This window comes from Mobula birostris, chromosome 17, assembly GCF_030028105.1.
Source record: "Mobula birostris isolate sMobBir1 chromosome 17, sMobBir1.hap1, whole genome shotgun sequence".
Classification (NCBI taxonomy): domain Eukaryota; kingdom Metazoa; phylum Chordata; class Chondrichthyes; order Myliobatiformes; family Myliobatidae; genus Mobula; species Mobula birostris.
In genome coordinates, this window is record NC_092386.1 from 39,107,886 (window position 1) to 39,134,268 (window position 26,383).

The window sequence follows — 26,383 nt, forward strand, 5'->3', positions numbered from 1 at the left end:
ATTTTTTTCAACAGTGGCTTTCTGTTTGCCAGTCTCCCTTAAAGCTGTGACTGTTGTAGCACCTGGGCAACAGTTGTTGTATGCAAAGTCTCATCCATCTTAGCCATTGAAGCCTGTAACTCACCCAGAGTTGTCATAGGTTTCTTGATGGCCTCCCTCATTAGTGCATTGGTCCCCCTCTTGCACGGTCACTCAGATTTTGAGGCAGATTTACAGCTGTGCTACATTCTTTCTATTTTTTGATGATTGACTTAACTCTACTCCAGGGGATATTCAGTGACCTGGAAATTTTCTTGTGTTCATCTCCTGACCTGTGCTTTTCAATAACCTTTTTTGTGGAGTTGCTTGGAGTGTTCTTTTGTCTTCATGGTGTAGTTTTTGCCAAGATACTGACTCACCAGCAGCTGGACCTGTCTGTCTGTATCTTGTTTTACAGCGGTTGGCATCCAGCTTAATGGTGCATTACTGCCACCCTCTGCTCCAGAATGTGCACTAGACATACATTCTGAATCCCTTCACTCAATCGCGCGCGCACACACGCACACACACACACACACACACACACACACACACACACACACACACACACACACACATATATATATATATATATATATACAAACCTACACTTCACCCTCCCATCTTTGACCATCCTAGTATCCTATTCCTGTTTATTCGTCATATTCTATAAAAAAAACCCCTGTACCCCTTAAAAATGCTAAAAATACCCGGACTTGTGCTCTCTCACCCATGCCCAGCAACCCTTTTAATGTGAATTCCTGCATCCCCATCTCCCTTAATTTATTTCTCATCATCTCTCTCTGTATCCCATACTTCCTGCAGCACAAAACTACATGTTCTACTGACTCCTCTTCCTGACATTCCTCACACAATCCTGTCTGGTGTTTCCCTATCATTTTCAATGTTTTGTTTAATGCACAATGCCCCAGCCTTAACCTAGTCCACACAATTTCCTCTCTTCTGTTTCCATTACCTACCCTAGTAACTGCAACACTCTTTTGTATTTGATATAAATGCCTCCCTAGCAGCTGGACCTTCCAGATACAGGTGTATTTTTACTCTAATCAATTGAGACACCTTGACTGCACATGGTGATCTCCATTTAACTAAATGTGACTTCTAAAACCAATTGGCTGCACCAGTGATGATTTGGTGTGTCATATTAAAAGGGGGGTGGTGGTGGTGAATACTTACGCAATCAATTATTTTGTGTTTTATGTCTGTAACTCATTTAGATCACTTTGTAGAGATCTGTTTTCACTTTGACACTAGAATCTTTTTCTGTTGATGAGTGTCAAATAAGCCAAATTAAATCCATTGTTATTCAGTGTTTTAAAACAATAAAATATAAAAACTTCCAATGTGGTGAATACTTTTAATAGGCACTGTAGCAGGCAATCTCAGGATAAACGCAATAGGATTGATTATCTCTAACTACGTATGATGAACAGATAAAATCAGCAGTAAAGGATTTACACAATATATCAGTTATACATTCCTGAATTTTGAAAACAATGCAGGCACCAAAGTATGTTAGTACTATAAGTTCATTGGTAATTTTTTAAGGAACAACCCAAGCTATTAAGAAATGTGTTTTATCCAAATTTTTCGCACAAAGCAGAATCTTCATATCCTCATGTCAATGGGCAAGTATTTCTTCATTAAAGTTAGGAAGCTAGATGCATCTCCTTCTCCTCTGCACATCTTCAAAAACCGGTGTTCTCTACAGTAACAACTTCATCTTAGTGGATGCATAAAATCCTGCCCTTCTTTGATGTGTAAAATCTAACGGTAATGCTGGGGCATGAATCGTAACTTTAAGAAACTTACAGCCTATTGTGACTATAATACCTCTGAAAAAGAAGTACAGGTCCACAATCCCTTATCCGAAATCCTTGGGAACAGTTGCATTTCGGAATTCAGAATTTTTCGGATTTCAGACCCCACCCCCCATGATACTCAAAAACACGTATGCTCAAGTCCCTTATTTAACCTGTCTCAGTGTGGTGGACGTTAGGACCGAGCGGTGCTCCAAACCTACGCACATCCTCCTGTATACCTTAAATCATCTTTAGATTACTTATAATACCTAATACAATGTAAATGCAATGTAGATAGTTATACTGTATTTTTTAGGGAATAATGACAAGAAAAAATTTTATTTCCAACAATAACATTCAATAAAACATAAAAATATATAGCTTCAAACGAACCAAATCAAACACATGGTAAATGACTTATTGGAATAAATGTAGAAAGTCACTGTCACTATAAAACTTCAGTAACTTGTCTTTCTGTTTATTTAAATCATATACAGTGGTAGTTCCGACACTATTTTCTTCAGTAAGAAGCCGCACAGACACACCACAATTAAGCTTCGGCAATAACTCCACTTTCTGTGTTACTGATGATGATAGATGCTTCCTTCTGTTTTTCTCATTGTTACCCATAGGGGTATCTGCAGCTCTTTTTGACATTTTCACAGTGAAATTAAACACAAAGTCAACAGTGAACACAAAATATCAACGAACAGCAAATGCACGTGTAACCAGTATGAGCGCTGAGCCACAACTGACGTCTGGTGGCCTCTGCTAGTGCTGCCACGACACACCTGAGTGACGTCAGCTGTTGGCGAAAAAAACTTCAGTTTTCGGAGTTTTTTGGATTTCAGAATTTTGGATAAAGGAATGTGCACCTGTATTTGAATTTATAATTACACAATTTTTAAAAAAAATTCTGAAAAAGCTGAAAATTTGAAATAACAAAAAACAAAAAATGCTGGTGATACTCATTTGGTGAAGCTGCAAATATGGAGTGAGGAATGTTTCATATTAATGACCCTTCATCAGAATAGCGTTTTGGATTGGAGTCTGACATTATGGACAGTGTAGGTCTCGAATGTGTCTGCAGAGCAAAGCAGGACTAAAATGAGAAATTTATTGGTAAATCTGTTGTAGAATTAGTCAAGTTATCACAACGATTTATACTCAACTATAACCCAGTGCTATCCATTAATAGGCCTGGCTGTATCGTACTCCAGTCTCTTCACTGTAACGTAACTGTAATGTATTCTAGTCTTATGCAATGATATGAGCATGGTTTGAAGCAAGACCTTTATGCATCGGTATGTGGTATCTAGAGCTTAAGTTAGACAAAGAGCTGGTCGTAGACCTTGCCCTGAGGACAGAACTGCATGTTTTGCTGCTGATGCCAAGTACAGTCTTTATCGTAGTGCCAAGCATTAGCTGGACCCAGAGGATATTGTTAGCCCTGTGGACCTGTGTCCAGTTAATGGCCCAAGGACCATATTTAGGAAGGAGAGTAAAGTTTCTTTGTGGCTTCAGCTGTAGCCTTCTCAGCATTTTTCTAGTCATTGTATGATGCAGGGCTTCAGGTAAACATGTTCATGATGCCTCCAGAGTTTCAAAAGCTTCCTAACCTCCATTACTTTCCTGGTTATGTTTTAATCTATCTAGTCAAAAATAGGAAATTATCAATAATGGCTTCTCCTTCCACTTCTGCATCTTCACTGCAGTATTCAACAATCAAGCTTTATAATTTCCTTCAAAGCTCATTAGTCTTTCTAATATTATTTAAAATGGTCTTTTAAAATCAGCCTCTTTAACCAAACCTGAAATCATCCACTTACATATATGGATAGATGTCAATTTATTGGAAGTCCTATGTAATTTCTTTGGAAAATTTGCTGATTAAGGGCGCCTTTTATTGGCTTTCTTTGAAGTTTCCAGAATATTTTGAACTAGAAATCTTATTTAGAACATTAATGTGTCAGCTACTTGGGAAATGACAGATCAGTTTTTTTTCATGGTGAAATATGGTTATTTTTCTGTTCTGGTTGTTAACCTTGTGCACTTTTCCAGAAGCACAACAAGTGAACTAAGGTTAAGGAGCTTAATGAAGTGAAATCAATTCAAATTGTTTTTCTTTTGATCTATGTTACTTCACTGTACATGGCCAGGTGAATGAGAGTAGGTCTATCAGAGGAGCAGAATTGTAGGGCTAGTGATGTTGCATAGATAAGGAAGTGTAAGGCAATAGAGAATAGATAAAAGGATGAGAACTTTCATTTGGTAGAATTTGTGGAACCAAGGAACAAGAAAATCAAGGGTAATGAATCAATATGACTTGAGTTAAAGTCATGCCTTTTAGAACATAGAACAAACATAGAACATAGAATAGTACAGCACAGTATAGGCCCTTCGGCCCAAAATGTTGTGCCGACCCTCAAACCCTGCCTCCCATATAAGCCCCCACCTTAGATTCCTCCATATACCTGTCTAGTAGTCTCTTAAACTTCACTAGTGTATCTGCCTCCACCACTGACTCAGGCAGTACATTCCATGCCTTTTATACAATTTCTTTTTAAAAATGAATTTGCTCCAGCATTTTGTATTAGAACTGTGCTTGTTGAATAGATGTTAACTTAGCGGTCACTAAATCATTTCATTGTGAATGTTACCTTTGTCTTATCTTTTGAAAACTAGTACAAATGGCTGAATCTAGCATCCTCCAGAGAACATGCTAAACAAAAGCAAAGAAGGAAAACTATAATGCTGGGACATGGTTTGAAAGGAAAAGCAACTATTCGTATAGGTAATTACTTTTATTTTCCAACTAAAATAGGCATTTTTATTCCTCTCAGGAATTTTTGTAATGAAATATTGAAAATGTGTCATGTGAATGTAGTATTGGTTAAATGATTAATTTGTCAATTCACATTCACAATATCATGTCAAAATTGCACCATCATTTGTTTATTAGGGAATGCTTTGCTCCATAAAGTTTAAGAAGTTCCAAGTAAATTTATAATCTAAGTACATATACATCACCATATACAGTACTGAGTTTCATTTTCTTGTGGACATACCCAGTAAGGCCAAGAAACATAATAGAATCAGTGATAGACTGCACCTGAAAGGATAGACAAACAGCCAATGTACAAAAGACAACAAACTGTGCAAAAGGGAAAAAAAAGTTGTATTTTTACAAGCTTGATACAATTGAAGAATTTCAGCAAATATTGTTATTTGGTGTATTCAATTGTTACTAGTTTTAGTTTCTAATTGAAATGTCTGAATTCGTATTAAATAGTTGACTTTTCAAATATTTATACAGTTCCATTTCAAAAATCATTTGCTTTGGCTCTAATAGGTCTTTCTAGAATCATAATCAGGTTTATTATCACTGTGGCCCTGGAGTCAAGAGATGGGGGAGATCTTAAATGGATTTTTTGCATCTGTACTTACTCAAGAGATGGACAGAGTCTATAGAAGTGAGGCGAAGCAGCAGCTAGGTCCTGAACGCCCTACAGATTATAAAGGAAGGGGTGTATACTGTCTTGAGGCAAATCAGGGTGGATAAATGCCCAGGGCCTGACAAGATGTTCCCTCAGACCCAGTGGGAGGCAAATGCAGAAATTACGGGGGCCCTAGCAGAGATATTTAAATCATCCTTAGCAACAGGTGTGATACCAGGATTTGGGGGACAATGTTATTCTGCTAATGTTATTAACATCAGGCTAATGTTATTCTGCTCTTTAAGAAAGGCTCTAAAAATAAGCTAGGAATTTGTAGGCCTGCGAGCCTGATGTCAGTAGTGGGAAAGTTATTGGAAGGTATTCTAAGAGACTGGATAAATGAGTATTTGAATAGACAAGGATTGATGAGAGATAGTCAGTATGGCTTTGTACATGGTAGGTTGTGTCTTGTAGAGTTTTTCCAAGAAGTTAACAGGAAAGTTAATATAGGTAAGGCAGTAGATGTTGTTTACATGAACTTCCGCAAGGCATTTGACAAGGTCCTGCAGGGGAGGTTGGTCAAGAAGGTTCATTCGCTTGTCACCCAAGATGAGGTTGTAAATTGGATTAGGTATTGCCTTTGCGGGAGAAGCCAAAGAGTGGTAGTAGGTGTTGCCTCTCTGACTGGAGGCCTGTGACGAATGGACTCCTGCAGGGATCAGTGCTGGGTCCATTGTTGTTTGTCATCTATATCAATGATCTGGATGATAATGTGGTTAACTGAATCAGCAAATTTACAGATGATATGAAGATTGGATATGTAGTGTACAGCGAGGAAGACAATCAAAGCTCACAGCAGGATTTGGACCAGGTGGAAAAATGGGCTGAAGATGGCAGATGGAATTTAATGCAGATAAGTGTTGTGTTGCACTTTGCAAGGACCATCCAAGGTAGGTTTTACACAGTGAGCGGTAAGGCACCAAGGAGTGCGGTGTTGGGATGTTATATTGAAGTTGTAGAAGGCATTGGTGAGGCCTAATTTGGAGTATTGTGTGTAATTTTGGTCACTACCTACAGAAAAGATGCAAATAAGTTTGAAGAAGTGCAGAGAAAATTTACAAAGATGTTGATGGGACTGGAGGATGTGAGTTATAAGGAAAGATTGAATAGGTTAGGACTTTATTCCTTGGTAGGGTAAATGCAAGCATGCCTTTTCCACTGAGGTTTGGGCAGACTGCAACTGGAGGTCATGTGTTAAAGGTGAAATGTTTAAGGGGAACATGAGGGTAAGCTTCACTCAGAATGGTGAGAGTGTGGAACAAACTACCATCAAAAGTGGTAGATGCAATTTTGATTTCAACTTTCAGAAGAAGTATGTGGATGGGAAGCATATGGAGGGCTCTTGTCCGGGTGTAGGTTAATGGGACGAGATAGTTTAAATGGTTTGGTGCGGACTGCACATGAGCTGAAAGGCCTGTTTCTATACCGTACGACTATGGCTATGACATATATCATGAAGTTTGTTGTTTTATAGCAACAGTACAGTGCAAGATAATATACAGAACAATTATGCAAGGTAGTGGTACTCTCAATATGTTTCTGGTTTCTGTCAGACAACTGTTTTTACTCTTGAACCCCTATCTTAAAAATATCAATAATAATGTTATTTTACAGCCTAGACTGTCTTCCACTTAAGATCCAATGTTTGAGTGGTAAGACTTTCATCAAAATAGGTTAATTTAATACACTTGTCTCCTAAGTCCCAGCATTATTTCTTTTATTTTCACCATATTCAGTTTGAGAATTACTTTTGGGTAAATAAATATCTTTTGGCGTTTAATGTTACTGTTACCTTTTTTAATGTGACCTGAAATATGTGCCACAATTTCAGAAATTCTCTATCTATAAATCTGTATTAAAAATTAAGAACTGGTGTCTTTGTGGGAAAAGGCCAGTGTTTTACTTTATTTTAAAGTTTATTTACGGAATGAGGGTGTCACTCACAAGGTCAGCATTTATTGTCCATTCCTAATTATGGTGACAGTGAGCCACCTTCCTGAATAACCATAATCCCTCCAGTGAAAGTACATTTAATTTTGTTGCCTAGTAATTTACTGGATTTAGCCTGAATGGCAAGATTGAAACAGAGATTTCCAACTCAAGCTGTATGTGACCTTCAGGGAAACCTATTTTCCTTTTGCCCTTCATGGGGAAGGGGATTGTGATAGTACAGTTGGAGCAACCTTGGCAAGTGTTGCAGTACATTTTTGCAGATGATATTTAGTGCAGCCATAGTGGTGCAAGTGGTGAAAGTGATGAGTGTTTAGGCAGTGATGGGATGCTAATCAAGAAGTCTGCTTTGTCTTGGATGATGTTGATCTCTGGAGTTTTGGGACTACTTATCCAAGCAAGTGAAGAGTATTCCATTAAATAAACCAAGTTCTGTCTGGAAGATAGTGTAGAGATATTGGTTGATCAGGAGGCAAATCACTTGCTGTAGGATACCTATTCTCTAATTAGCCAGTGGTTGGGGCCTCCATGATAGTCATGCCAGTGAATGTAAGTGTAGGTGGGTGAACTCTTTTATATAGAGATGGTCACTGGTTGACTCTTACGTGGTGGAAATTTCACTTAATATTTATTATTAACCCATGCTTGAATATCTTATGAGTTTTGCAGTATTCAGTTATTAACTGGATAATTTTCCAAGTTATAAATAGAATTGTGCTGTCAATGTGCTATCATCATATGTCCCCATTTCGGGCATAATGGAAGTAAGATAAAGCAGCTGAAGATGATTGGGACTTTGTCTTGCTCTAGGGAAATTTTGCTGTCACCCACTGAAGCTGGGAAAATTGACTTATAACACTCACAACTATTTTCTTTTTGTAGGGTGAAACTCCAACTATTGGAAAGTTTTTCTATTATTCCTGCTGACTTCAGTCTTAATGACCTTTATATCACCACAGATGATCAAATGCCCTGATGTCAAAGATGTTACTCTCATCTTTCCTCTGGAATTCACATTTTTGGCTCATATTTTAACCAAGGCTGTATCAACATTAGAGTTGAGTGGTTCTTGTAAAAACTCAAACTGGACATCAGTCAGCTGATTTTAAGGGCCACTTGGTCACACCATAAAAATGTTTGTATCACTCTTGTTGAGAGTAAATGGGAATTAGCTAGATTAGGGTTTTAGGATCTTTCCTGGACAATATCTGGACAAATTTTCCCATTGTTAGGTAGATAACAGTATTGTAACTATATTGGAACACTTTACTTAGAGGTATTGCTGATACTGCTGTCTAAGTCTTAAATACTACAGCCTGCTTGTTGTTAGGTCCATGAATTGTTGCTGTAGCTAATGTTCTCAGCTGTTTTTGGTATTACATGGAGTAAATTGAAAAGGTTGAGGACTGACTTGAAGATCTCAGTAAGGAATTCAAATAGATAATTTACTTTGTGCTTCTGGCTGAAGATGGATGTCCATGGCATTCACATACAGAGCCGTACCATTTTTGGTGATGGATATGTTCTTGGAGTTACTTCTTCCCATTAACTCAGAATCAGGTTTTGTATCACAGGCATATGTTGTGAAATTTGTTGCTTGGCAGTACATTGCAATACATAATTTTAAAAAAACTATAAATTACATTGAGAGTTTATGTGTGTGCATATTGAGAAATCAGGATTGCCTTTGCACTTCTAATATTTTCTTTTGCATAGGTGACAGCAAACTGATTTTTCAAAGGCTAATTTTACTGAAATTGTTTTGTTTCTTTTATTGCTGCAGTCATTTGGAAATATGGTGGTAAGAAAATAATTCTTGGTATAATTTCATTAATGGCAGCATTCTTTTGAAATAAACACATTAAAAAGCAAAAGAGCTGCAGATGCCATAGATCTGAAATACAGACAAAATTCTCTAAGTACTTGGCAAGTCATTCAGCATCTCTGGAGAGAGAAATAGATTTTTATCTTTTACCTTGATGGCTTTTCATCAAACTGAAGAAATTCAGATGAACAATAATCAATCTGAAATATTACTTCCAATTTGAAAATCTCTAAAGCTTTTATTTTTATTTCAAATACGGTTAAATCTTTAACAAAAGTAATTGCTGAAACTCTTAATTGTTAAAATACAATATTATTTTGAAGCATCAGTTCTTAAGTTTAGAATTTATACATTTTGCTTATTATTTGCAGCACTGTAGGAAAGTAGATTCACTGTGCCTTGATTCCACATTGTGGTTCAGATGACCAGCCATCATTTATCCGGGTCAGTTCTTTTTTAACCAACAAGCATCTTAAGAAATTTAGCACTTAGAGCATGAACTATTTAATCTATAGCTGGATAAGCTTACAGGGTACAGAGAGCCCCTTTGAGTACTTTGTACATTTTCCTTTACTATTCTGTGTTTGCAGTCTCATATAATGTGGAATTGGGCATAAGTAGTGTGAGGATTTCTGGAAATAGTCATTTTTAAAATTTTTTCTATATTGCAAATTGACCAAATAATGGAGTATATTTGAATTTCCAAATATACTTTTGCTCGTGAATTTAAAAGTTAGCATAAAAAGTTTCATGAGTATTAATCTTTGAATAATTTTAGATATCATTTAGTGAATTTAAAGTGTGCGCACTTTTGTCCAGTAAAGGCAAATAGCATAAAATATGAATTAATTGGGCAGCAAACAATCTGCTAGAGGAGCTCAGTGGGTTGAGAGAAAGAAAGGAATTATCGTTGTTTCAGGTTGAAACTGTGTATCAAAATTGAGAAGGGAAATGGTCAGCATCAAGTGGAGAGGGGGAAGGTGAGACGGAAGCTAGTTGCTTGTGATTGGTGGACCGAGATGGAGTGAAGGATGACTGGCAGAAAGAGCGAGAAAGTGAAGGGAATATGAGGGATGGAGTTAGGAAATGGAGGTAGACAAGGAAGGAAGAAATTTGGAGACCAGAAAGGAAGGCTTGAAAGAGGAGACAACAGTTGAAGGGTGATAGACAGGAAGACTAATGATAGCTGTGCTGGAATCTAACCATTTAGAAAGGTAGCCATTGGAAATTTCAGGGTGGAATGAAAAGCGGAAGGGGGAGGGGAAATGTGTACAAAACTAGGAAGTAGAAGGGGCAAAAATGGTTCTCAGGACTATGACGAAGGGTCTCGGCCTGAAACGTCGACTGCACCTCTTCCTAGAGATGCTGCCTGGCCTGCTGCGTTTACCAGCAACTTTTATGTGTGTTGCTTGAAAAATAAATGTGCTAGGTTTTCTAAAATTGACTCCGCCTACCTTAGGCCACAAACTTATCAATCACCCCTCATACTTGCCCTTCAGCCCAAAATGTTATGCTGACCTTTTAACCTACTCCATGATCAAGCTAACCCTTCTCTCCTACATTTTTCTATAATCCATGTGCCTATCTTAAGAGCTTCTTAAATGTTTCTAATGTATCTGCTTCTACCACCACCCCTGCGAGAGTGTTTCAGACAACCACTACTCTGCATAAAGAAACTACCTCTCGCATCCTCCCTATATTTTCCTCCAGTCACCTTAAAAATATGTATGAGCCATTTCCGGCCTGAATAAAAGTCTCTTGCAATCCACTTTGTCTATGCCTCTTATCATGTACATTTCTATCAAATCATTTCTCATTCTGTTTTGCTCTAAAGAGAAAAGCCCTAGCTTGCTCATCCTATTTTCATAAGACATGCTCTGTAGTCCATGCAACATACTGGTAAATTTCTTCTGCACTCTCTCTGATGCTTCCACATCCTTCCAGCCAAATTTTCCTGAATCTCATGTCTCCTGACTTTCTCAGCCCACCATGGGGGACCTTATCAAACATTTTACTAAAATCCATATTCACCACATACACTGTTTGATATTCGTCAGTGTGCTTTGTCAAAGGTTTCAATCTAACTCATGAGTCGTGACTTGTCCCTCACAAAGCCATGTGACTATCCCTAATCAGCCCATGCTTCTCCAGATATTCATAAATGCTCTTTCTAAGAATCCTGTCTAATAATTTGCCCACCACTGAAGTAAGACTCACTGATCTATAATTCCCAGGGTTACCCCTACTCCCTTTCTTGAACAAGGAGTAACATTTGTCACCCTCCATACATGTGGTACTACTCATGCGGCTAGTGAGAATGCAAAGATCGTCACCAAAGGCAGAGCAATCTCTTCCCTGGCTTCCTGTAATAACCTGAGGTAAATCCCGTATGGCCCTGAGGACTTTTTCAAAAGTTCTAGCATATCCTCTTTCTTAATATCAGTATGTTCAAGCAATCACCCTGTTTTATTCTATGCTCACAAATGTCAAGGTCCCTCTCACTGGTGAATACTGAAGCAAATTATTTATTAAAGACCTCCCCTACCTTCCCTGATTCCAGACATCTGTTTCCTCTACTATCCCTGAATGGACCTATCTTCTGTGTGGCCATCAGTTCTTCAGAATGCCTTGAGGTTTTTCTCAGTCCTACTCACTAGTCCTTCTCACTAGTCCTTCTCATGCTCCCTTCCAGCTCTGTCCATTCTTCAGATCCTTACTGGCTACCTTGTAAATCTCTAAAGCCCTGTCTGGTCCTTGCTTCCTGAACCTTAAGTAAACTGCTTTCTTCCTCTGGACTGGCTGTTCCACATCTCTTGTCAACCATGGTTCCTTCACCCTACCATTCCTTCCCTGCTTCAATGGGACAAACCCCCAATAAGTGCTCCTGAAACACCTTCCACATTTCTGTTGTGCATTTCCCTGAGTACATCTGTTCCCAATTTAATCTCCTCAGTTCCTGTCTAACAGCATTATAATTCCCCCTCTCCTAATTAAATACTTCCCCATACAGTCTGCTCCAATCCCACTCCAAAGCTACAGGAAAAGTGAAGGAGTTGTGGTCACTGTCAGTGAAATGTTGTCCACCTGAGAGATATAAGGGAAAGCAATTGCTTGTCTTCTATCACACTTTTTTAATGTTGCTTCCAAATTTACAGTAGCCAAACTCATGATACATGTCTTTATATTTTGTTTCATTTGAGTAAAGATCCAGGTTTCAGATGGAACTGAATGGCTTTCACTCATGACACAAAATTCTATCATAAGACCATAAGATACAGGAGCAGAATTAGGCCATTTGGCCCATTGTGTCTACTCAACCATTTCATCATGGTTGATCCAATTTTCCCCTCAGCCTCAATCTCCTGCCGTCTCCCCATATCCATTCATGCCCTGACCAATCAAGAATCTATCAACCTCTCCCTTAAATATACATAAGGACTTGCCCTCCACAACTGCCTGTGGCAAAGAATTCCACAGATTCACCACTCTCTGGCTAAAGAAGTTCCTCTTCATCTCCATTCTAAAAGGATGTACTGTCTATTCTGAGGTTGTATCCTCTGGTCTTGGACACTCCCACCAAAGGAAACATCCTCTCCACATCCACTCTATCAAGGCCTTTCACCATTCGATAGGTTTCAGTGAGGTCACTCATTCTTCTGAATTCAAGCAAATACAAGCTCAGAATCATCATATGACAAGTCATTCAATCCTGAAATTAATTTTATGAACCTCCTTTGAACTCTCTCCAGTTTTAGCACATCTTTTCTAGGATAATGGGTCCAAAGCTGCTCACAGTACTCCAAATGAGGCCTCACCAATGTCTATAATGTCTCAACATTATAACCATGATATAATTACAGTTCCTTGAAGATCCCTCGAGTAACTCTTTTGCATTATACATTACTAGATCTAAAGTAGTGTTCTCCCCAACCGACATTTTCATGTACTGATGTACAAAACCATTTGTTTTACACATTCCTTAAATTAATCCTTCATACTACTACTGCAGCTAATTTGTATGCACTTCCTTTGGTTTGGTAAGGTACAAGGAAATACCCTATCCCACCTATTAGAACAGGGGTCCCCAACCTTTTTTGCAACGTGGACCAGTTTATTATTGACAATATTCTTGCAGATTGGCCGACACAGCGGGTGGGGTGGGGGGTAGGGTTGCCAACGGACAAGAGTCGCAGTCAAATACGTTGTGTTTACCCCGAGTAAGACTACAATGACCACGAAACCTTGCGCGGGCACCAGTGTGCATGCGTGTACGTGCTGATTTTTTTTCCCACAAATCGTTTTTGGTGATTCTGTTTGGGGGTTGGGGGGGGTGTTAATCATGACCGGAATATAAGTGATAAGTAGCTAATACACTCAATTTCGTTTCTAAAAGGGTTTATCTAACGAATTTAATATTAAACACACAGCGCATATTTTCCTGGCATGAATATAGTGATAAGTCAATTAACAGGGGAGGACAGGGGAGCTTGAAGTAAGTGTTGAACGAACCTCCAGTAGAAGTGGTAGAGGCAGGTTTGATATTATCATTTAAAGAAAAATTGGATAGGTATATGGACAGGAAAGGAATGGAGGGTTATGGACTGCGTGCAGGTCGGTGGGACTAGGTGAGAGTAAGCGTTTGGCACGGACTAGAAAGGCAGAGATGGCCTGTTTCCGCGCTGTAATTGTTATATGGTTATATAAGTCACTTATAAGTCAATAGCATCATAACATTTTAAGTAACATTTGGATATTAAACACATATTTTCCCCATATGAACATATAAAATCATTGCAACATACCAATATCGCTGAATCAGTGGGAACCCTGGGTTTGTTTCCCTGCAACAAGATGGTCCTATCGAGGGGTGATGGTGATACTCGAACGGGGTTCCTCATGTCCACTCTATTCCGCAATTTAGTTTTTGTTGCATTCATTGCAGAGATATGTTGGAAATGGAAGCAACGTTTTCAGTGCTTTCCTGGCTATCTCAGGATACTTAGCTTTGACTTTGATCCAGAATGCCGGCAGAGATGTTATGTCAAACATACTTTTCAGCCGGCTGTCATTTGCAAGCTCGAGGAGTTGATTTCCTTCCCGCACTGACATGGATGACGCGTGGGTAATGACCTCACGTGCGTTCAAGCTCAACAGTGGGCGTGATAGGGAATGAGGAAAGGTGCAGCTGACTCATATCGCCAAATCATATTGTTTCCTTGCGGCCCAGTAGCACATGCTTTGCGGCCCGGTGGTTGGGGTTCGCTGTATTAGAAGATGCTTGCAGCTTAGCAGCAGCCAGCAACTCCTTCCTGCTGGTCTCCCTAATGCTCATTCATATCTACTAGGTGCCTATAAATCAGACACTTATAACCTGAGGATGATCTGAATGTCGATCCAAGCCTCTGAATGTAATTACATTAAATTACTTAATACAGTCATCTTTAATTTCCTGATAAATGCTATCTCCCAAATTGCCATGGTTGCCTGGAGGGTCTATCTTCAAATATCACCAATGATTATACTTGATTTTATGACAAACATTTTTTCTACTGTCACAGACCCCGTGACAGGGATAAAGAACCAGCAGAGATGGAAAACACTTTGGAGTTTCGTGTTGCTATAGACTACTAATATTTATTAGTAACTACGCAATACAGTAATATAAATGTAGATAAATCACACAGGTTAACAATGATTATATATAAAAGTGTGGAATATATATGTATGAAAACCAAGCTTGTTTAAGTCTCGGGGTAAAAAGATACAGTCTAAAGATGTTGAGTAAAGTTCAGTTCAGTTCATTTCGTGGTATTTAGTTGAGTAGTGATGGAGAGAGAGAGAGTGAGTTGAGTCTTCAGGTGAGCTGATGCCGTCAATCTTCTCATTGTCCTCCGAAATCCTTTACAAGTCACCGACTGTGACTTTAGCCGGGGGACCGGTCTTCTGTGGTGGAGCTATCACCTAGGCGAGGGTGGACACATAGACATCTCCCTTCTCCTCAAACTGGAATAGCAACTTGGATCAATCCGCCTGATCGATCCTCCAAAACCCACTTTCTCTGCAGGCACAACAATGCTCATTCAGTGTCCAGATCATGTGTCCTGAGGTCTGTATCATCTGACCTCCTATTTATTTCTCTGTGCTGAGCATCACCTGTCATTCAAAGAGTCCCTCCCTCCTTTGTCTGTAAAGGAGTGCACAAGCAGGCAACAAGTCCTTGAAGAAATATCAACAATCTGCCTTTGGTCACCATAGTAACCTTCGAGCTGCTCAGTGCTGCCTCCAACTCCAAACTCAGTAAAAATCCAAAGTTACTTCCAATGCCTTAAAGTGACAGTCCAACTGTTAATCTTCGTCTCTCTCTCTCTCTTTTCCAAAAGCAACATATCGGTGGTAAATAACTGTGTGTGTCTCTCTCTCTCTCTCTCCTTTCCAAACAAACCATCAATGATGAATGTCTCTCTCTGTCTCTCTTCAAACAGTTAATAGGGGCACTCCAGGATCCCCTCACACTACCTTTATCCTCTTTTTAAATGTCTGGACTACCCTACTTCCTTCCTCATTTTGCTTCATACTTCAATAGGTTAAGAATTCTGGAATATTTAATTCAAGCCTGGTCACTTTGTCATGGTTGTTAGATTGTTCCAATGTGTGCCATTAGTTCACTGGTCTTGTTGCAAATACCAGGAGCATTTGGGTAAAAAGCCTTGGGATTTCTCTTTAACACATTTTCCTACTCAGACCCTAATTGGTATAAGGATTTGAGGAGAGATTGAGAAAATGATGTTTAGGATGGAGAGCTCTTTGACTGACACAGGCGCAGTGGATGAAAAGGCTTCTATGTCGTAAACTTTGAACTATAAGATATTGGAGCAGAATTAGGCCATTTGGCCCATCAAGTCACCTATCATCTTGGCTTGGAAAAGGACACCTCCCCCCCCCCAAATGTGAGTTTGTGCCCTCTGGTCTTAGACTCTCTCACAATAGGAAGTATCCTCTCCATATTTGCTCTGTCAAGGCCTTTCACCATTCGGTAGGTTTCAATGAGGTCACCCCTCAATCTTCTGAATTCCAGTGAATACGGGCCCAGAGCCATTAAGCGCATTTCATTTGACAAGCCATTCAATCATTTTCGTGAACCTCCTTTGAACTCTCTCCAGTTTCAGCACAACCTTTCTAAGAAAATGTGCCCAAAACTGCTCACAATACTCCAGCTGAGGCATCTCCAGTGCTTTATAAAGTTTCAGCATTACATTCACTTTTGTATTCTAGTCCTGTTGAAATGAGTGCTAACATTGCATTTGCCTTCCTCCCCACAGACTCAACCTGCAAATTAACCTTTAGGGAATCCTGCACAAGGACTCACAAGTCCTTCTGCACCTCAGCTTTTGGTATTTTCTCTCCATTTTGAAAATAGTCAACCCTTTCATTTCTTCTACCAAAGTACGTGACCATACACTTCCTGACACTATATTCCATGTGCCATTTCTTTGCCCATTCACCTAATCTAAGTCCTTCTGTAGCCTCTCTACTTCCTCAAAACTACCTGCCCCTCCACCTATCTTCAATTTGTCTGTAAACTTTGCAACAAAGCCATCAATTCCATCATCCAAATCATTGACATATAATGTAAAAAGAATTGGTCCCAACATAGATTCTAGTGGAACACTACTATTCACCTGTAGCCAGCCAGAAATGGATTCCTTTATTCCCACTCTTTGCCTCCTACCAATCAGCCACTGCTTTGTCCATGCTAGGATCTTTCCTGTAATACCATGGGCTCGTAGCTTGTTAATCAGCCTCATATGTGGCACCTTGTCAAAGGCCTTCTGAAAATCCAAGTACACAACATCAACTGATTCTCCTTTGTCTATCCTGCTTGTTATTTCTTCCAAGAATTCCAACAGATCTGTCAGGCAAGATTTTCCCTTGAGGGAACCGTGCCTATTTTATCCTGTGCCTCAAAGTACCCTGAGACCTCATCCTTAAAAATCGACTCCATCAGCTTCCCAGCCACTGAGGTCAGGCTAGCGGGTTTATATTTTCCTTCAAACTCCGAGGCAGAGTACAAAGTAAATGGCAGGATACTTGGTAGTGTGGAGGAGCAGAGGGATCTCGGGGTACATGTCCACAGATCCCTGAAAGTTGCCTCACAGGTGGATAGGGTAGTTAAGAAAGCTTATGGGGTGTTAGCTTTCATAAGTCGAGGGATAGAGTTTAAGAGTCGCGATGTAATGATGCAGCTCTATAAAACTCTGGTTAGGCCACACTTGGAGTATTGTGTCCAGTTCTGGTCACCTCACTATAGGAAGGATGTGGAAGCATTGGAAAGGGTACAGAGAAGATTTACCAGGATGCTGCCTGGTTTAGAAAGTATGCATTATGATCAGAGATTAAGGGAGCTAGGGCTTTACTCTTTGGAGAGAAGGAGGATGAGAGGAGACATGATAGAGGTGTACAAGATAATAAGAGGAATAGATAGAGTGGATAGCCAGCGCCTCTTCCCCAGGGCACCACTGCTCAATACAAAAGGACGTGGCTTTAAGGTAAGGGGTGGGAAGTTCAAGGGGGATATTAGAGGAAGGTTTTTTACTCAGAGAGTGGTTGGTGCGTGGAATGCACTGCCTGAGTCAGTGGTGGAGGCAGATACACTAGTGAAGTTTAAGAGACTACTAGACAGGTATATGGAGGAATCTAAGGTGGGGGCTTATATGGGAGGCAGGGTTTGAGGGTTGGCACAACATTGTGGGCCGAAGGGCCTGTACTGTGCTGTACTATTCTATGTTTCTTTTGCCTCTCTCTCTCTTCTTGAAGAGTGAGTGAGATTTGCAATTCTCCAATCTTCTGGAGTGACAGTAAGCTGTAACTTTGAGTGAGACTAACCTGCCAAAGACAACTGAGGGACTACTGTGTGCTTAGTCTCATCAAAATGTGGCTTGTATTAACTTCAACTGATGCCACACAACCTGAGGGCTTCTCAGTTCACCAGATGGACAGTATAGCATCCTTGGATAGTTAGATGTGGTGGGATCTGCTTTATAATCAACACCCTGTGGTGCCTAGACATGATAGTCATGCTGGGTTCCTGCTTACCCAGCGTAGAAAATCTAATGGTAAAGTGTCACCCACACTATCTGCCACGGCATTTACTTCCAATATCCTGACGGCAGTCTGCATCTACCCAGACAGATGTGAAGCCTGCACTCGTTGAGCTATACTCCCTGGTCAGCAGCCTTGAATCGAGGTATCTTTTCATCATTGTGGGTGACTTCAACAAGCCAATGTCAAGAGCCTTTTATTGAATTACTAACAGTGTGCTTCCTGATCCACCATGGGCCTGAACACCCTTGACCCTTGGGGCAATGGTTGTCAAAGATGCCCACTCAAGCCACCCTTGCCCACACTTAGACAAATCAGACTACCAGGCTGTGTTGCTTTCATACAAACAGAAACTGAAAGTCATACAGTACTGGTGTGAGGAAACAGATGAGCTTCTATATTTCTACTTTGAGCTAGTAGACTGATTCATGTTCATAGACTCAGCCTAGATAACTGTCAGCATTGTCACAGACTTTTATCAGAAGTGTGTTGTGGACTGTATCCTAAAAAGGACAATTCAGGTGTCCCCAAACTGGAAACCATGGGAGAACGGGGAGATTCACTCCTTACTGGTGTCTGGAACTGTGAATTTCAAATCAGATGACCCCAATAATCAATTGTCATGGATGCCAAGAGATAATACCAGTCCAAAATAGAGTCCATGAACAGCCAACAATTGTGGTAGGGTTCACCAGAGCTATTACTTTCGCATGGAGGCTGAAGAATTTTGGCATGTCCCCTTTGATGCTCACCAATTTTTATTAATACGTCATAGCAATCCTAACTGGATGCATCAGATATATGTGTGGCCTCTGCAGAAAATTGTCACAGCTCCGCACAACAATGCAAATCAGCCTCACCTCCATGGATTCTGACTACACTTCTCACTTCCTCAGTAAAATGGCCAACATAATCAAAGATCCCACCCACTGCAGGCATTCACTTTTCTCCTCCCTCCCATTTGGGTAAAAGTTACAAAGGCCTGAAAGCACATACCGCCAGGATCAAGGAAGCTTCTGCCCTACTGTTAATGAAACTATTAAATGGTTCCCTGGTATGATGGACTCTTGGCATTGAAAGTTACCTTGTTGTTACCTTGTTGTGACCTTGCACCTTAATGTCTACCTGCATTTCACTTACTCTGTACTGTAATGTTTTATTATACACTGATTGTTTTACCCTGTACTACCTCAATCCACTGTTGCACCGAGTTGTTCTGTCTAGACAGTATGAAAGACAAGTTTTTCACTGTACCTCAGTATATGACAATAATATTTAATTACAAAAGCTCTCAGTTGTCTGGAAGGTGAGATGTTAGCATCCATCATGTTGCCTACTAATCAGTGCTTGTGGTTTAATGTACAAGATGTTCGGTGCAGCTGGCTGGCCCTCCACTGTGATAGGACACACAAGAACACAATTAGCAGAATCTGGCTGATTGTATTCATAAATGTCAGATTTAGATGGTGATTGTATTGTTTTACAAGTATGGAAATGAAGCGGAAAGTGCAGAGAAAGAAAATTCATGACAAAAAATTACTTGAAGGTTTCATTACATCTAGTACTATACAAATTAAACCTTTTACAAAATAATTATTCATCCCCTTTTAAGATAGGGTCAGAATGCAAAAACAAATCCACCAATCTGATGACCCATATCTGGGCATGATTTCCTCAACCAATCTTCACAATGTATTCCCTGTTGTGTTCATAGGATTGTTAATTGATTAACTTGTTTACATATTGCTGGTTTATGTATTTCAGAAGTTGAATTGAAAGTAAGTCATTTTTTCTGTTCAAGGTACAAGGAAGCATACAGAGAATAAGAATGCTGCTGTTTCTTCAGACTTTATCCCAGAACCAATGCGACCAGGCACAGAGGGTTATGTGCCTTGGCGTACTGCAGCACGTGCAAATCGATTCAGGTGGCACATTTTATATAATATTTATTTATTTTGTAATTATTTTTGCCTTTCCATTTTTTATTCATCAAGTTGGGTGTTATAAAAAATATCCATGGCTTGTATTACTAATCCATTGAGATGGGTCTAGTACAGAATGTGCTGAATTATCATTTGAATTGACTTGTCATGTTTATTGGAATCTTTCATGTTTACATTTTTTAGCAACCACCTCCACCATCTGTGTCATTCTTCCTTTTTTTTTAAAAAGATGTAGAGCTTAATATGAAAAATGTTTGTGTTGTGATGTGGAGCTTTTCCATTCAAGTTTTAAGTCACACCAGTCACCCTTATTTCATCTCCTGCTCACACAATCCAAAAACCTTCACAGTATTTGTGTTTCTATCTTTGTTCATTTGTGCAGCATATTTAATTTAGGTTCTTTTTCCAAAGCACTTTACCAGTTTAATTGGAGAAAAAGTGGTGCTAAAACAAAAGACTTTAAGGATGACCAGCTGTTTGGACTAAAGGAGAATTTAATGATGCAAATAAATATTTTTGGAGATAATGCCATATGCACACTATACTTCAACCTTCAAGGTATTATAAGAGACCAGGATAAAAGTTTACAGATACTAGCAGGTGTTGAAGAGCCAGAGGTGATTTCCAAAGTAGTGAGGAGCAAGGTCAATAAAGGAAATGAAATTTAGATATCTATATACTACTAAAACTCTCACGCTCTGTCTGTCTGTTTGTGACCTCCAATTACCACAAATGGTGCATTACAGCGGCACTTTTTTTGGCTAAGTTGAATTAAAATGTGCTAACTTACAGAATGCAGGCAAAGTTCGGGGTTATATATTCGTATAAAATTGCTCATTGGCTAAAGACGACAGGCTCCCTTTTAACCCGACAGCCGATCTGCTATCATGGAAATCGGGACGTGACAGCCCAACGCATGTGCATGGCCAGCCTCAGCAGCAACACCTACTGGAGCAAAAGGGCAGGGCAGCTCTATTTCAAGGGGTCTCCTACTATGTTGACTCAGGCCTAGGGGGCCGGCGTTGGGCACGATGACAGACTCTCCACTTCTCCCTCTCCCTCATCAGTGTGTTCAGTTCATCTACATTAGCTGCACCGCTGTCTTCTAGGAGCGTGTTGACCATAATCTTTGGAGGGCCCCCAGCGTTCATCCTCCCGTGCTTGGGCTCCCATACGATGACTAGACTGGCAGGTAGCTCGGGGTGGTGTGGACAGTGCCCCGCTAGTTGCAGTCTTCTCGCCTCGATTTTAGTGGTGAGCATCGGTAGGTTGTTATAGAGCTCGACGTTCGTCATGTGCTATTGCCAACTCACGTCAAGAGCCATCCAGATACATACGAATGTTCAAGGGGTCACATTCTGCTAATCACCATCAGCATGTGCAGGATTGGGACAAATCTAACTGCCACCCATCAATAAGAGATAATTTAATCTTTTTTAAATGATGTACTTTGAGACACCCATAAAAACCCTTTTGACAATGTCACATCCATTTAGGAGAACGCCAACCACATCATCAAGAATAATCAGCATCCTTTGGTGTTAGTGCTTCATATCTTCTATCCAGTATTAAGGTAACAAAAAGAGTGGTCAGCCTAATATGCCGCGTGGAAAGGGAAGGGGGACATTATGATCAAGAGATGACGCCAAATGTCGTCGGGAAGCAGCAAGGAGAGGGAGAGAGCAAGAATCGCATGAGGCCAGGGCCGCACGACTCCAGGATCAAGGAGTCAGGACAAAAAAAATGAGAGAAGAAGAGGCAGAGGAGGAGAGGCATGCACGACTCCAGGATCAGACACAACCAGCGAACAGCAGAAGAGATAAAGAGACGTTGGAGGAAAGGGCTGCACATCTCCAGAATGACAAAAATAGGCACAGAAGGAAGAGAGAGGAAGAGACAAAGAGGCTGAGAAATGCACGTCTCCAGGATCAGAGACAAAGAACAAACAGCAGAAGAGATGAAGAGACGGGGGATGAAAGGACTGCACATCTCCAGAATGACAATGAGAGGCACAAGGGTGGCAGCTAAACCAGAAATGATGCCATCAAAGGTGTCCTTCGTTAAACGAGGAGGAGCTATATTTGCTTTGATATGCGTCATTCTTCTTTAATAAATTGAGGTTTTCTACTTCAGTTTCCAAAGCAAAGCGATACCAGTAGCATTCAGAAAAAATGCCATTCCCTATTCCCAGTTCCTCCGTCTCCGCCGCATCTGCTCCCAGGATGAGGCTTTCCGTTCCAGGACATCTCAAATGTCCTCTTTCTTTAAGGATCATGGTTTCCCTTCTACGGTGATCAATGATGCCCTCACCAGCATCTCCTCCATTTCCCGCACTTCGGCCCTCACCCCATCTTCCCGCCACCACAACAGGGACAGAGTTCTCCTTGTCCTCACCTACCATCCTACCAGCCTCCGGATCCAGCACATTATCCTCCGCAACTTCCGCCACCTTCAACAGGACCCCACCACTAAGCACATCTTTCCCTCTCCGCTTTCTGCAGGGATCGATCCCTCCGCGACTCACTTATCCGTACGTCCAACCCCACGGATCTCCCACCCGGCACTTATCGCTGTAAGCGTAAGTGCTACACCTGTCCCTACACCTCCTCTCTTGCCACCATTCAGGGCCCCAAACAGTCCTTCCAGGTGAGGCAACACTTCACTTGCGAATCTATCTGTCTAGGTAGCCTCTAGCCCTTTGGTATGCACATAGAATTCTCCAACTTCCGGTAATTCCCTCCCCCTCCCTTCCTCTATCCCTATTTCGCATCACCTCCCTCATAGTTCCGCCTCCTTCTACTATTGTTCTCCTGCCAATCACCTTCCTGCTTCCCCTCCCCCACACCTTTGTCTTAAAAATTACTGTTTTTTTCAACTACCAGCATTCTTCAAACCCTCCCCAAAGTTTTTCCTTCAGTCCTGACGAAGGGTTTCAGCCCGAAACGTCGACTAATCTTTTCACCTGATGCTGACTGACCTGCTGAGTTCCTCTAGCGCATGGTGAGTGTTCCTTTGACAACAGCATCTGCAGATTATTTTGTATTCAGCAAAAATTAGTGTTCATTCTGGTCACATCAGACTGCACTACCCTTCTCTCAAAGGGTACCCCAATGGGTCAACCCGTTGTCTAGTTCTTTTTAAATTTGGAGGCTTTAATGGTTTGTAAGCCAATATATACAAGAGTGGGCAAGGTTGAGAGATTGGCCTTGTGTTGGGAAGCTGTGTTTTTGTTTGAATAATCTTAGGTCTATTAAATTGGAAGCTAACCATGAAACAATGGCTAAGAAGTGGCTGAAATCTATGGCAACGATAAAATTGTTGATGGCTGAAGATATTGTTTCTGACATTCTTTTCCTTGAATTGCATTTTTGCTTTTTGAAATTGTTACATATTATCTCTGATTTATTAACAAAATTAGAATGAATTTACTGGTGTTACCTTTTTCCTATAATTACATTTTAGATCCACTACTGTTCTGAAGATACTAAAACTCTGCTGGGATGTGATTTCCTGTCTTAGCTAAGTTTTGGCCTCCTTAGTTAAGAAAGGCAATATTTTTCTTCAAGGGAGTCCAAAAAAAGTTCACCGAACTGATACCTGAGAAGAAAATCAGAATCTGCTTTAATATCACCAGCATATGGTGTGAAATTTGTTGTCATTGTGGCAGCAGTACAATACAATATATAATAACAGAAAAAAGCTGAATTACAGTAAGTGCATCTATTAAATAGTTGAATAAGTAGTGCAAAAATAAAAATAAAATAGTAGTGAGGTACTGTACTTGAATCATTGAGTGTGTGCCTTCAGTATCCTATACCTCCTTCCTGATGGTAATAATGAGAAAGAGGCATGTCCTGGGTGATGGGGGTCCTTAGTGATCGATGCCGCCTTTTTGAGGCATTGCTCCTTGAGAATGTCCTGGATACTATGGAGGCTAGTGGCCATGATGGAGCTGACTAGGTTTATAACTCTGTAGCTTATCTCGATCCTGTCCAGTAGCACCCCCCCCCCCCCAATCCCCACAGTACATCTAGAAATTTTCGAGTGTCTTTGGTGACGCTTGCAAATGTGCCAGATTGGGTCAAATGGGCCTGTACAAAATAAAGTTTATTAGAATGAGAGGATATTATATTAAAACAAGCAATATTTAGAAAGGGGTCAATGAGCTGAATCAGGGAGGATATAGCACCAGAGCTTACAATCTCAGGTAGCATTTACTACGGATATAAAGGAGAAATTTCTTCACTTGGAGGATAGTGAATCCATGGAAATCCCCATTGTGGAATTCATTGGTGACCATCTCGCTAGAAGTAATTAAGGAAGTAGATATTGCAGGTATGGGGAGAGCGGATATTAACACAGATGGATATTAAATGATGAAGTGGTCATATCGTTTACTTCTACACCTATTTCACAATGTTCCTACAAACTAAAATTTATAAATACTGTGACAATAAAAAAACCTCTTAGCTGATCTTATTTGAAGCATCACTTTCGGTTTTAAGATGGTGCTACTGAAGGGGAGTGACAGCTTGCTAGTAGTTCAAAAGGCAAGAAATTTGACTAAAAGCATTATTAATAACACTTTTTCTGAACTAAATTGTGGTGAACTATCACCGCAAACAATGAAGAGGCAAACAAAGACGAAACTGATTGGAGGCATGAACCGTGCTAGTGTGTTGCAAATTTGAAGTGCAATGTGTTTGAAATGGGGTCGCAGATGGAGATGGAGCTAGAGCAAGCGATTCAAAGAGGAAGTCCATCAACCTAACCTGGGTGCAAGGTTGGATCACTCTGAGCGCAGAGCCGATTTGCAGAGGTTGACAACAGCTTTGGGCTGGGTGGCTAGGTCTCGACTCAGAGCACATCACCACAGCGGGGCCTGGGTCCTCGTGCGAGGCACAAACCAGTGTTTGGATAATTTAAACGCCAGCCCAGGTAGACTGGAAAGGCAGGGTATTGGGGCCTGGATGCGTGGCTCAGGTAGATTTCGCTCACTCTCGCAATATTCACTCCTCTTTCCATGGTGCTGAGGCTGTGAGACTGCCCCGGCTGCTGTGCTTCATGTTTGCAAGCTTTGCAGCAATTTGCCCCATTAATAGGAACTGCGACCAGTAGACTTTGGGCCTACTGCAGCTGCTCCGGGGATTGGTATCCAAGGACTCAACTTGGTTCATTATGCTGTTGCCTGTTTTGTGTTTTTTCTCTTTTTCTGTGCATTAGGTGTTGATCTTTTTTTAATTAGGTTCTTTCGTGTTTCTTGCTCTGTGGCAAGCAGACAGATCTCAAGGTTGTGTAATTTATACATACTTTATACTTTAAATCTTTTTGAATCATATGAAGCATTACTTTTTTTTTGTCACAGCACCCTGAGTGAATATAATGAGGATGGTGTAACTCCAACAAATGTTATCAGGCCTATTAGAGAGGTTATTTGCAGTTGAGCTGGCTGCTTAAGTTTATTGTTTTGGTTTGTAGATTAAGGATTGCTGTGTGGATGTTTTAAAGTCAAAGTTGAGTTCATTGTCATATACACAAGTACATGTATGCATTGTTGCAATGGAAAACCTTGCAGCAGCATCGCTGGCTCAGAGCATTGGAGACATTTTGCTCATAAGAAAAACAAATTAAATAATACAAGAAAAAAAAACAGCAAACACAGTAGTGGGTCATAGTATTTCTTTACTGAGGTGGTGATTTGTGCTTTAGTGTTAGTTCAGGAACTGAATAATTCAAGGGAAGAAACTGATCTTGAATCTGGTGGCATGGAACTTAAAACTTCTGTACCTCCTGCCTCATAGTAGCTGTGAGAAAATGTCATAGCTTAGATGTGGGCACCTTTGGTGACAGATGTTGCCACCTTAAGGGAGCACCTCATGTAGATGCTTTCAATGGTGTGGAGGGTGTATCTGTGATCTATTGGACTGAATAAGCTACAGCTCTTTGCATTCCTGAGCATTTTACTTGCCATACCAGACAGTGGTGCAACCTGTCAGGATATTTTCAGTAGTATATCAATAGAAAATTGTTGGAGTGTTCTGTGATGTGGCAAAACTTGACCTTCTAAGAAAGTAATGATGCTGGCATGTCTTCCCTGTGATTGCTTCTATGTGCTGGGTCCAGGTATGTTGACCTCCAAGACATTTATACTGTTGACCCAATCAGCCCCCGATGCACCGATGTATATAACCATATAACAATTACAACACGGAAGCAGGCCATCTTGGC

General features: G+C 40.5%; 1 protein-coding gene across 1 annotated transcript in view; it reads left to right on the plus strand.

The window, feature by feature from the left end:
• The window catches only part of cep78 (centrosomal protein 78), a 95,873-nt gene that overhangs the window by 44,792 nt on the left and 24,698 nt on the right, over positions 1-26,383 (plus strand). Inside the window, exons 9-10 of the mRNA XM_072281563.1 lie at positions 4,527-4,635; positions 20,014-20,137. Coding sequence (XP_072137664.1) covers positions 4,527-4,635; positions 20,014-20,137 — 233 coding nt within the window. The remainder of the gene's footprint in view (positions 1-4,526; positions 4,636-20,013; positions 20,138-26,383) is intronic.